Raw genomic sequence first — 13119 nt, 5'->3', positions numbered from 1 at the left:
CTGTAAACTATGGGAGTCAGTTGTAGTCTATAGGCTTCATTAGCCTACTATTATTAAAGGTAAAAATTAACTGATATGTATACTAACACTTAAAAATTACACTTATATTTATTTTTATAATGATAAAGTTATATGAAATATAAACATTTAAATGGTGGCTGTTATAAAAACTTGCCAGATTTATTCAAACATGCATTAAATACTGAAGAACATTAAAAATTATAATATGTAATATGGTGCATATATTTAGCAAAATGTACTCTCTAGAGTTAATTTTTCTAGCTGACTAACGAGTTGATGGTCACTGGATATGTTTTTTCTGAGGTAAATGTGACGTTACATGACATTGTTTACAAGCTGTTTTGCTGACGTCTTTCCACGAATGAAACACTGATTGAGCGATTCCATGTAACATGATATGGATTTCGACTGCTCCGCAATACTGCTTCTCTTGAGCTTAGCTGCGCCAGAGCGATCTCACACCACAGCGCCAAAACGGTATTTATGTTTTTGTATTTCGTGAGAAAATGGACGTAATTTGAAATCTGAGACTTTGTTTTATAGCAATAGTAACAAAGCACAAATATTACGATATTGGATGGGATGCACGCTACAATGTTCCATTCACTCATCAACTGAAAACATAATCGATTCTTGGGATTTAAGAATCGATATCGGTTTGTAAAAATGAGAATCGATTAAAATTGAGAAATCGATATTTTTTACCCAGCCCTATTGATGACTCTATTTTTCCGTCTTCATTTTTTAAAATGTATTTATTTATAACACTATTATTATTATTGTTATTTATTAATAATAATAATAATAATAATAATAGTAATAATAATATACTTGGCCTTACCTGATACTTAATCTGCAGCATGTGCATCTGACAAGATGTTTTTAGAAAGTACCAAATGACTGTCCAGCAGAGGTTGTGTGGAGGCCTTATGTAAAGATGCTTTGGGCTTGTATTATGTTAATGATTAACTTTAGTCTTTATCAACGCTAGAAAAAGGGTGAGAACAAATTAGTTTGTTCGATCCTGTTGTGAATCCATATACACTTTATCCATATCTGATCTCAGCTATGTTTTAGACGTTTTTTTTTTTGCCTCTGCTTTCACTCCTGTGCATAGGCTATGTTTAATGTCTGAAAGAAAAAAACACTGATATACAAAATCAGTACTTGGAACTCAAGGACAGTTAATATGTTGATAGAATGAGTTGCTTTTAAAGAGGAGAGAAATAAAGAGATGGAGAAAGCCAGTCAGACGCTGCAGCCTTGTTGTAAGTGCTGTCCTGGGAGAACAGTGCAGAATGGCACATGCACCTGGTCTAAAGGGATATAAAGAGCTTTTAGTATGTGAGAGTTTGTCTGGTGAAGATATCAAGATGCTTTAATGTGTTTGGCAATTTCGCTCAAGCTACAGCTTTTATTTTCTCTCTCATTTCAATTTAATTCATATTATTTATTGACATGACATATATAGGTACATATTGCCAAAGCATTGCACAAAGCAAAACAAAAACATAAATTACATCCATATATATATATATATATATATATTTATATATAAGCATATTAACAGTACTACTATTGCGGATGTGTTCACTCAGTGCCTCTTAGTTTGTGGCGTTTATAAATATGATATGCTACTAAAGAGGAAGTAGGTCCTAACTAAGATTTTAAATTTGTGGCCTTCGCATGAAAATATTTATTGCAATTAGTAATTAGTATCAGCCAGAATGTCTATATTTGTGTATCTGTACTCTTCATTTTTTGAAATAAGTAATATTTTATTCCCACAAGAGTATTGAGTTTGTAAATATGTAACTGTAAGGTAAATGTGTGCTTGAGCTAAAGGTGTTTTAGTGTGCATCTGATTTAAACAGAAGTGTCATCACAAGCTCTCAGGGGCTTCCTGCAGCTTTTAGCGTTGAATGTGAGAGCGTGTCTATTCTCCCATTAGGAGTGCTAATGTGTTTTAGCGTTAACACATATGAGAGAGACTTACCACAGCGCTCTCCCTGCAAGAGTGAGACGAGAGGGAGGCAAGAGCAGGAGAGGAAAGAGATTAAGACACTGTGAAACTTTTTAGGAGATGATGAGAAACTCAAAATGAAGCTAATTAGTAGTGTGAGATGACAGGAAGAATTAATGCGAGATAAACTGTTTTGAAACCGTAAAAATGGTACACTGTAGTCCCGTTGTTATCGGCTCATCCTTTCTCCTTTCTGTCATTTGCTGCAGTTGAACGTCTGTTTAGCTGCATTTGCAGTTATGATGGCTGCAAATAGAGGCTTTTTAGATGTTGGCACCTCAGCATCTACTCATGGAGAGGGAAAACGGGAGAAGCTGCAAATTAGATTCTGCTCATCACCACAGCAACACCGGCAGTAGGTAGATTTTGTGTTCCAGGACAAAAGGAAAGTGGCTTGTTAGATTTAATTGAAGTGAGCAGGGCTAATGGAAACTTATGGAGTACTGGACTTCAGTGAGAATCGCAGTCAGGTGAGGCATGCGTCTGATGCTGCAGAAACTCATCCACGCTTACATCTCCTGTTTTATGAGTCACTGTGTGCAGTGAGTGAATGAACGGGGATCTAGCGCAATATGCTGCTGCATTCATTATGGATTTAGAGTTGTTTTTATTCCAGTCCTCATGAAAGCAGAGCAGATGACAGAGCGGCTCAGCGCTGGCACAGGAACATGGCACCAGCACAATATGAGCAAATCGAAAGTTATCCGTTTCCGTGTAGCTTGCATTTCAGTCTATCTAGGCTTATAGAGCACATCAGTAAGGTTTTAGAAGTAAAAAAAAAAAATTCCAATTTTCTCCATAGAGAAGCAGGTTTTTAGTAATAATGTATGAACCTTTCAAGAGAGACGCTTTGAGATTGCTTCTGTAGATGTCACAAGCCAAGTACAATTTCACCTTCATTTAGCATAAAATGGCTTAAATACGGAATATTTACACTGACATCCAAGCATTGACAATGGTGATGTATTCAGGTTTTTTTTTTATTCTTCTTGAAAGTGTTTTCAGCAAGATTTTTTTGTTTGTTTTGGGGGGAATTTTGGAACTTAATTTTAATGTCTTACAATGTTTCATCTAATTTAGTTTAAGTATGCTCAAATTTGAATACTACACAATAATATATTTAATACTGCATAAATCAATAAAGGCATCTATTTTTTAATCAAGTTGATACTCTCCACAACATACATGGCCCCAACATTTATGCAGAAGATCAACATTCACATTATGGTTATTGTACACTGATTTTGCCATACTGTTGTTTTTATTTTTATGTGCTACATAAATTGTATTAAAATGCTTCTAATCTTTCAATACAAATTATGAATTTGCAAGTGTTACATTCTTACAGTCATACACTTTTTAAATCATTGAAAAGGCAGATATAAACGATTGCTGAATGGGATTCACTGCCGGGCTACCAGAAGAGGCTTGTTTATGAGTTTAGATGCTACTTCTAGCAGTCTTGGACTACAGACTTTGACTCTCTGTATAATACAGCTTTTGAAATCCAAGCCATTTCCATATCACAGAATTTGTGTGACCCCTGCGGATGCAACAGCACTGTGGATAATGGAAGATGTGTGTGCAAGTGAACATATTACTGTGAACATAGGCTAAATATCTAAAATTGCACAAAAGTGTTGTTGTTAATATTGTAGTGTTATTATTTAGATAAACATTGATTTATTGCCCGGCCCTAACCACACATAAATAAGATAAAAATTAAGAATGAAAAAAAAAAAAAGTAGTTAAATACTTGGTTCGAAAATGTCTAATCTTGCTCCAGAAGTATTAGCAATGGTAGCAGTAAGCAAGCAGTGACCTTGTTGTGTGACTTTAGCAAGTGGTGACATTCAATATGTACCTGTAGCCTACATTATTTTTCTCCACTACAACCATTGCTGTGATGCATTTCAGAGTATCAGCTTCTGTTATTAGTATTTTTACTAAGTGATCATAGGTATTAGTTATAAGTGTTACAGATTTGCTATAGTGAGTTACTTTGAGAATTTAAAAAATTATTTAATTTCTGGATATTGATGTATCTTTTTCTTATCTTCCACAGGCTGCCGCTCCGTCACCATGACGACTGAGGAGTGTCCCGTGCCGCTTGGCGTGAGCCAGGTGGGGGCGGGGCTGTGCGAGGACTTCGGCCCCTCTCAGGGAGATGACATCATCGAGGAGGTGGGGCCATGCGATGATGCGGGCAGTGACCTCAGCACTTTGGTCGTGCCATTTCCCGAGTTGGCGCCAGTGGTTTTCTTCTGCCTCAAGCAGACCACTTGCCCACGCAACTGGTGCATTCGCATGGTGTCGAACCCATATCCTTTATTAGCTGGAGCTTACAGGTCGTGAGTAGAGTGTGATTTCTAACAATAGCTATCACACATGGGTTGACGTGGAAGAAAGGTATTTAATTGACACAATAGCCAGTCGACTTAATCCAGCTTCCTACTGCTGTTAAGTCAAAGGCAAAGCAGTGATTAAGTGTTGCGAGATCGCAGCGACAAGCTGATCTAAACACTGCGAGTGACAGCTTGACGCAAGTGGCTTGGCGTCGGGCATGTCGTTGTCAACGACGAGAATTTCAGAGCTGTCACCAGTGACAGTGACATTTGAGTTACAGTGTCAACATGTGAAAATGCATCTGGAAAGTCAAGGAACATACAGTCTGAATTGTGCAGTTAAATAATGAATTACCAAGCTGAAATATTAATGAATAACTTGAATTACATAGGTAAGGGTTTAAAGTGCATCGATAATGTATTCTTGGCGCAGTTCACAAAGCAGGACTGAGTTTTCTGTCGTTTGAAGTTCGAAAGTTGATTTTTCTTCCCTTTTTATTTATTTCTGCCAGTTATCCGTGGCCGCCTTGGGGACTCAGACTCCTTTGGAAAGTGTCTTAAATCGAATTTCACGTCACTGTGTTGGTTTGGCTGACACTCTCATTTGGCTGGGCTCAGTGAAAACCTTTTATACACGATGGGCACAGGTCTTCTTTTCCCCACACAGGCCCAAATCTCCCAATGCTTGAACAGCCACAGGGTGCTAATCAGCACCACTCACTGTTACCACAAAGACAAGCTCGCTCAAACACCGTTGTCTCCAGCTGCTAGCCGGCTAGTGAGCGGTAGCAGGAAATCTGCAAACAGAGGCACTTTCTGAGAAGACATTAGCACTCACACTCGTCTACATACACAGCATGCCAAATTAATTCCAATGCCTTAATGGGATGTCTCAGTAACTTGTTATGATTTTATTACATGTAGGTAGCAAGGGAGAGGGAAAGAGAGTGATGGATGAAAATATCCTTTGATTACTTTATTTATGGTCAAAAGTGAGATTCCTTTTACATGCTTTAAATAACAGCATATTTAAGCTGTGAATTTGCAATGATGTAGATGCAGAAATGCATTTCACACTTCTGGGGAACTAGGGGCTTATTGATATCGTATGGTTTACATTTCAGAAATATTGAAATTAAAGTGGAGTACTCTTTATCAAGCCCAAGGGGCAATTTGCGAATTATTTAGTAATAAGAGAGATTAGACAAGGGAGGAAAGAGAGGAAATTATCTCCCTCCTCCTTTCCCTGCATATTTAATATGTTGGCAAAATGAATCATTATCTTTTTAATAGTTTGTGTACATTGTCGCCCTTGTCAAAACACTTTAATTGGTGATTTAGTGTTTTAGATATGAGGTCCCAGATTGTTTGCCTTCACTTTGTTTGCATTTGTGGTACAGTGTAACTGCGGGTCTTCTTGCAGTCAGTTACTTTCTGATTTACATTCAGTGTGCCTACAGTAAACCTATAGAAAAACTGAACCCTTTTACATCAGAACATTTGATCCATTTTAATTCAGATTTGAACTGCTTGCATTTCAACTATGAACTAAAAATATGAAAGTTTAGATGTAAAAGACAGGTCACACTAAAAACGTCTCTGTGGAACTCAAAAGGAACTTATTCTGCCTTTATTTGTTCAAAAATACTGTAAAACAGTAATACTGTGAAATATCATTGTAATTTAAAATTACTGTTTCTATTTTAATTTATTCCTGTGATCCTTCAGAAATCATTCGAATATGATGATTTGCTGCTCAAGAAACTTTTTTTTTTTTTGTTGAAATGGTTAAATTTTTTCTGACTTATTTATATAAAGTTAAAAAGAACGGCGTTTATTTGAAATAAAAAATCTTTTGTAACATAAATGTACGTATTGCCACTTTGGGTCAGTTGTTGAATAATAGTAATAATTTAAGGAAAATCTTACTGACCCCAAACTTTTGAATGCTATTTTTTTTTTTTTTTTTTTTTTATAGATGCAAATCAGGTTACATATGCAAAAAGAAAAAACAAGGATCTACAACATGCTTAATGTTTTTTTTTTTTTTTTTTTTTTTTTTTTTTACACATATCATTTTGCCACTTTAGTGGCTTACATTTCGTCAATTTCAGAGCTTTGGCAAAAATGATGGTAACACTTTAGCTTAGGGTCCAATTCTCACTATTAACTAGTTGCTTATTAGTGTGCATATTACTAGGATATTGGCTGTTTATTAGTACTTATACAATACATATTAATGCCTTATTCTGGATGACCTTATTCCGGATGACCTTATTCCTACTGTACATCCCTTAATCCTACCCAATACCTAAACTTAACAACTACCTTACTAACTATTAATAAGCAGTAATCATGAGTTTATTGAGGCAAATGTCATAGTTAATAGTTAGTTAATAGTGAGAATTGGACCCTAATCTAAAGTGTGACCAAAATTATTATCAGATGAATTATTTTATTTAAATTTCAGTCTGTTCTTCACACAAAGCAATCGTTTGACTTGTATACTAATAAATATAGCTCGTGAGTCATATGATCTGGTTTTACAAAGCTTGTATGGTTTTTCATTTTTGCAGCTTGAAAGCTGTGGTCTCTGAATCATACTTGCATGGAAAATGTCTCCTTTTGTGTTTCATAAGACATAAAATAATGCCATGAAAGTAGTAAATATTTTAAATTGACGTTATGGGAAAATTACATTTAGTTATGGTTAAAAATTGTTTTAATTTTGTGGGTGAACTATTTTTAAAATGTCAGTAGAATTGCAGTGGAAAAGCTAAAAAAAAAAAAAAAATACTTTCCCTTATATTCAAAACTGCCCATTCATTTTGCAAATGGCTACTAGTGTGTGTCTGTGTATGCATTTACAAAATAATATTTGTCAGTATTAGACCACACATTCTGTCGAAATCCTGGAGAGGCCCACAAATCTAAAAGAAAACATTCAGCCACCTTCTATTGGCTCATTGCAATGCTCCCTAGACATCAATCCCATCTCTGCAGCACACCAAGTATGACAACGCCCGTCATCACAGTGCCCTAATGGAATAATGATATTCCAAACCTTTGACTCCCAATACGAGAGGGAAAATTAGATTCTGTCAACACTTCTGAAACCATTTAGTATTGGTTTTCAATCCATACCTTATCCTTGTTCCTTCTTTTAGTCTTCCTCATTTTGGAGGCATTTGTCAGTAGAATCTATGGACTCTGCCTGTATGTGTTATCTTTGTTCTTTATATAAAAGGTTTTCATTCTTAGTTTAATATGTAGAATTTGAACAGTGGCTTGATTGCTTTAGGGTGTCACTCTGTGGATTGCCAAGAGCCTTGAATTCTCTCTCAGTAATAAAAGTGTTTTTAATAGACCTCAATGCATCCTCACACATCACTTTGTATGTGCCAGATTGTCTAATTCAGCCCCTGTGTGTCCTGAAGAGATCTTGGGGACACGAGGTTAATACTAATCTCCAGTCCTGACCGGTCTATGTTGCTATGACAGCTCATCACACAGATAAGACTGATGCTCGCTCACCTTCTCAACCTGCTTTTGCCTGTGTTCTCTCTCCCCATAGGCCTTTCAGAGGCTGAAGGATCTTAAAGGGATAATACATGCCAGTAATGATAATTCTGTCTTTGTTCTTTATTCAGCCTTTTGATGTTCCAAACCTGTTTGCACCTGGTCACTTTGTGTGTTTTTTCTGATTGGATACCTATCCGATCGTGAAAGTACCAGGTGTAAATGCCCTCAGAAACACTTTCAAGATCACTCAGATCACTTCAGGAGGTGGTTTGAGATGCATTTCAGATGAAACTGGACAAACAACCCCCTTTTTTTATAAGAGAATGAAATTCTGGATAAATTTCAATCTGGATTTAGAGCTGGTCACAGTACAGAGAACTTTGCAACTTTTTTGGTAAAAGTTGTGAACAATTTACTGATAGTGGTTTATTCTGGGCTGGTGGTTGTCTTAATTATGTTGGATCTCAGTTCTGCATTTGACACTGTTAATCATTCGATTCTCTTAGAACGTTAGGTAGGTAGGCATTTAGGTAGACATCTGTGGGAAAGCTCTAAAATGGATAGAACATTCTACAGGATAGAACATTCTCTGTTCATTTTTGCAAACACCAAGTTCATTCTCTGTTGTTCTCTTAAGATATGGGCTTCATCAAGGATCTATTCTGAGTCCTATGTTGTTTTTATTGTATATGTGCCCGCTGGGATCCATCTGTTGACGCTGACATGCCTTATACTGTATGTATGCAGACGATACAGTTATATTGACCGCTGGAAATTTAAAGTTGGATTGAGCCAGTCTTTGAAGTCCCTGTTGGTCTGTCTGAATGAGGTCAAAGTCTGGCTGTCTAATCATTTTCTTCAGCTTAATGAAAGAAAATCCGAGATAATAAGTTATATTGCTCTATTGCTCCCCTAGGAATAACTGTGAAAGACAGCTTAAAGAATCTGGGTGTCATAATCGACTGAAATAATTGAAAAACAGATCAAATCTGTTGTAAAAAGTAGTTTTTATCAACTTAGAATGATTTCAAGGTTAAAACCCTTTCTTACTTTTAAAGATTTAGAGATCGTTATTCATTCTTTTATTACCTCAAGACTGGTTTACTGCAACTCCCTCTATGCAGGGATCAGTCAGCAACAATTATCTCATTTGCAGCTAGTACAGAACGCCGCAGCAAGCTTTATGGCCGACACAAAAAAAGGACCACATTACTCCAGTGTTATCCTCTATCCATTGGCTGCCGGTTCAGTATAGGATCGATTTTAAGATATTTTTTTTGTTTGTTTAAAGCTCTCCACAACATGCCTCCAATTTACATCACTTTTAGGATTTTACACATCGGCTAGGACGCTGAGACCGACAGGTCAAATGTTGGCAGTTCCTCATTCTAAGAAGTCAAAGGGTGACTGAGCTTTCACAGTAGTTTCTCCTAAATTGTGGAACAGTCTTCCACCCTATATTCGGCAGGCTCCATCTATAGAGGTTTTTAGGTCTCATTTGAAAACGTAGCCTAGGCCTATATCTTTTTAACTTAGCTTTCGAGGAAGGGGATCTTGTGTAATTGTCTCTCTGTGTGTTGTAGGCACGATATTGGCTATTTGTGTGTGGGCATGTTAATTGTTATTTGGTATTTCTTTTATTATATGCTTTTTTATCTCAAATAAAATCTCTTCTAAAACAATTGTGAAGCACTTTGGGCAACAAAGTTGGAAAGTTGTTTTTAAAAGTCGGAAGTAAATGCATCTGGTTGTTGAAGCTACATATGTATATTTTACTACTCCCAAAATGGTAAAAAAAAAAAAAAAAAAACATGTGGGAGCGTGTTATAGGCTACCGGCAGCCAGATATGACAGCACTACAGCAACATGCATCACATATGGCCACCACAAACGACTAGCTAAGTATCTCTTCAGCAAGCTGATGCGCAAACTGCCGCAAATGAAACTAAAAGTTCAGCGTCGCATCCTGAATCTTAAAATAATCTTACAAAAATAGTGAGACTAAATGATCTTACCAGTGTTGATGCCACTTTCTTTCCTATTGCGGTCTTTGATCTTGAAATTTGCTGATGATAAATAAAATGCCGCTCATATCTAGCCTATTGCTTTCGTTGACGTGAATGCCACTATGTTTGCATATAGCATGGGAATTGAAAATCGGATAAATTTTTTCAGGATTATTTAATGAATGGAAAGTTAAAAAGAACACCATTTATTTGGAATATAAATGTTTTGTAAGAATGTAAATGTCTTTACTGTCACGTTTGATCAATTGAAAGCGTCCTTGCTAAATAAAATGATTAATTTATTACTTTATGAATTAACTTTAAGTGTAATTATCAAAATATATATATATATTTTGTGTTCTGCATAAGAAAGAAAGTCCTACTGATTTGGAATGACATAAAGGTTAATAAATCAATTTCTGATTTTTTTGTTGTTGTTTTTTTGGCAAACTGTCCCTTTAAGATCAGTCAGCCTCTTGTCTGTCTAGGCCTTTCTTTCTCTCTTTCTCCCTCCCTCCATCACCTCTGTCTCTTTCCTCACCAGGCACTCAATAAGAACTCTCTGGTGTGTGATTTATGTCACAGCATGTTAAAGTAATTACCGAGGACTACCATCTCTTGCCGTCTATCGCTCTCCATTTGCATGTGTTAGTCTGACACTGTGTAGTAAATTCAGGCCGACCGCAGATCAGTCCAGAGTGCTGTTGTAATGGAACGTTAGTCTGTATATGCTGAGTGATGGTACTGCACTCTAATTTCAGATCAGATGGACTTTGGGCGGTACAGTTGTGTTCGTAAATCTGAACTGAGCAGACTTTTAGAAATCCAACAGAACAGTGAACCTACTATACTGTATCAGAGAAATAGTTCCACCAAAAATGAATGTCATTCCTAACCTGTATGACTTTATTTTCTTCGTGGAACACAAAGGTTTTTTTTTTTTTATGTAGTTGCAATGACTTTGAAAAATACGTTTTCAAGTTTCAAAAGGAACCATAAAAGTAATGCCTCAGACACTATTTATTGTAATTACATGTAAAACAGTTGCCAGAATCTTCTTGAAAATGTCTCTATTTGTGTTCCCCAGAAGAAAGTAAGTAGAGCTGCATGATTCTGGATAAACTGAGTTACAAATGTTTTTTGTTTCAAATAGAGATTATGATTCTCCCACAATTCTGAACAGACAACCAAACAAAATAACATGCAATTTACTAAAGGTTCTAAAAAAAAAAAAAAAAAAAAAAAAAACCGTTAATTGCTGCAGTCTATTTAAAATGTTTAAGTAATCTGAATGATTTAAAAAAAAAAATCTGTTTAAAATGAATGATTTAATGACTCGCTCATAAAGACTTGACTTGCTTCATTTCTGAATGAATCGGCGTTTTTTGAATGAAACTGTTGAATGAATGATTCAATGACAAATAAAGTCACTTGTCGCCATAAGGTGGCTTATAGTTGTTATTTAAAGTACCATGTTACTTTCAAAAGGTGATTTACTCTATTTTGATCGCTTCCGTAGACATCAGTGTTTATATCCGAACTATAAACTTTTATGCCAGTACTTCTGTTATAATATGAATATTTGTAACACAGAAATAACAATGCTGTGTGTTTCATACATGACAACTGCTCTCTCTGGCTTAGCGGCAGCACCAGCGTAGATCTGAGTGTTCACTGTGATCATACTTGTCAAAGTTTTAATAGACACAGGCAAATCATTGTCATTTAGGAATTTAAGAATGGGGGCGTTTGAATCGAGATGGCGTTTTTTTTAAACAATTAATCATGCAGCTCTAAAAGTAAGTAATTCATGTTTGGAACAACACGAGGGTGAGTAAATGGAAAATCTTAATTTTTGTGTGAAATATCCATTTAACGTAGAGGAGCTTTTACCTTTGAAAAGTGAGCTTTTTTATAAATGACGCTGCTTTCGGGCAAATATGCCTCCTTCAGTATATCTCTCAAGTTTTAGATTAGAGTAAAAAAATAGAATGCTTTACAATCATCGATGTCGCTTAAATGCTGTTGCTCATATTCGTCTCCTGTCTGAGAAACAGATGGTGTTTTAAAGTTTTATTTGATACAGTAAAGGTGTCAGACAACTGATGTATGTTGGAGTAACATAGTGTGGGTGATGTACGTGAAACATGGCAACAGATGCTTGAGATTTAGGTGTATGTTTTTAATTTCACAGACATTTCTCGCACTGCTTGAAGTTAAATTTTGTTTTTCAGGTGTTCGTTTTTGGTGTCGAAGCTAGAAAACACTTTCTGCGCTTGTGATGGGCTGGTGATGGGAAGTGCCCTGAGCTCAAATTGAGGTTTCTAAATGGTGTTCTATTCTAACAGATGTTTTTTGTGCTGTTGACATTGATCCACAGAACGTACTTTCTCAAACACAGACGCAATTGTTGTAATAGATTAGTCTCCTGGTCCATCTGTGACTGCTTTAAAATCTTTTAAGACTGTGGTCTCAGGACTCTGTGTTGAACAGCCGTTTGAACAGATTGTTTTGCCCTCAAACAGCACCTCTATATGCCTGCACACACTTCCTTTCTCTTTCTCGGACACACTCACACTTGCCTTATGTAGGTGTATCTTCATGGTCCTTGTGGATTATTGGCATCAGATGTTTCACGGCGCCTCTCTCTCCTGACCGTATCGGCACAATACGGCTCGGTGTCATTGTCTCGGGTCATAGCAAATCTGATGTTCTTGAATTCCAAGCCTGAGATGTGTTTATTTGTCATGCTGGGTGGGTATCAGCGATTCCATCAGGCTTAAATGGTTCTCTCTCCATCAGCGTTCAGATGTGGGTATTTCCACACCCTGCCTTAGAGTGTGAAAGGCATAAATGGATATCTAGCGTTTAGTAGGCCTGTCTTATCTTGCGTGTTCCTGTAGGGCTGCATATTAAATTATATCAAAATTCTGGTTGATAATGATAATCTGATAATTATTTTCATGCAAAAACAATAACTGATGAAAAATTCTGACCATTTTGTCTAAATGAATAAAATAAAAAACTAAAATCTAAAAAAAGGTGGAAATGAGCATGCGCAAATAATTATCTCTTTTGTCTGGACGACATCTCAGTTCTCGCGCATGCGTCGTGGCGCTCTCGTGAACTCACGTCAGAGGTCCACGCGGAAAAAAATTAATAGTTGAATAAAGCCGTTATTTTAGGGTTTTTTTTTTCACAC

At 36.4% G+C, this 13119-nt stretch overlaps 1 protein-coding gene across 1 annotated transcript in view; it reads left to right on the top strand.

The window, feature by feature from the left end:
- Positions 1-4126: 4126 nt before the first annotated feature.
- The window catches only part of cacna1ia (calcium voltage-gated channel subunit alpha1 Ia), a gene marked incomplete at its 5' end in the record, with an annotated part of 170269 nt that continues 161276 nt past the window's right edge, over positions 4127-13119 (top strand). Inside the window, 1 exon segment of the mRNA XM_081383930.1 lies at positions 4127-4356. Within this exon segment, the coding sequence (XP_081240056.1) occupies positions 4127-4356 (230 nt within the window).

This window comes from Scardinius erythrophthalmus, assembly GCF_964197995.2.
Source record: "Scardinius erythrophthalmus genome assembly, chromosome: 1".
In the NCBI taxonomy this organism is placed as follows: Eukaryota; Metazoa; Chordata; class Actinopteri; order Cypriniformes; family Leuciscidae; genus Scardinius; species Scardinius erythrophthalmus.
This window is presented reverse-complemented; position numbering and strand designations above follow the sequence as displayed.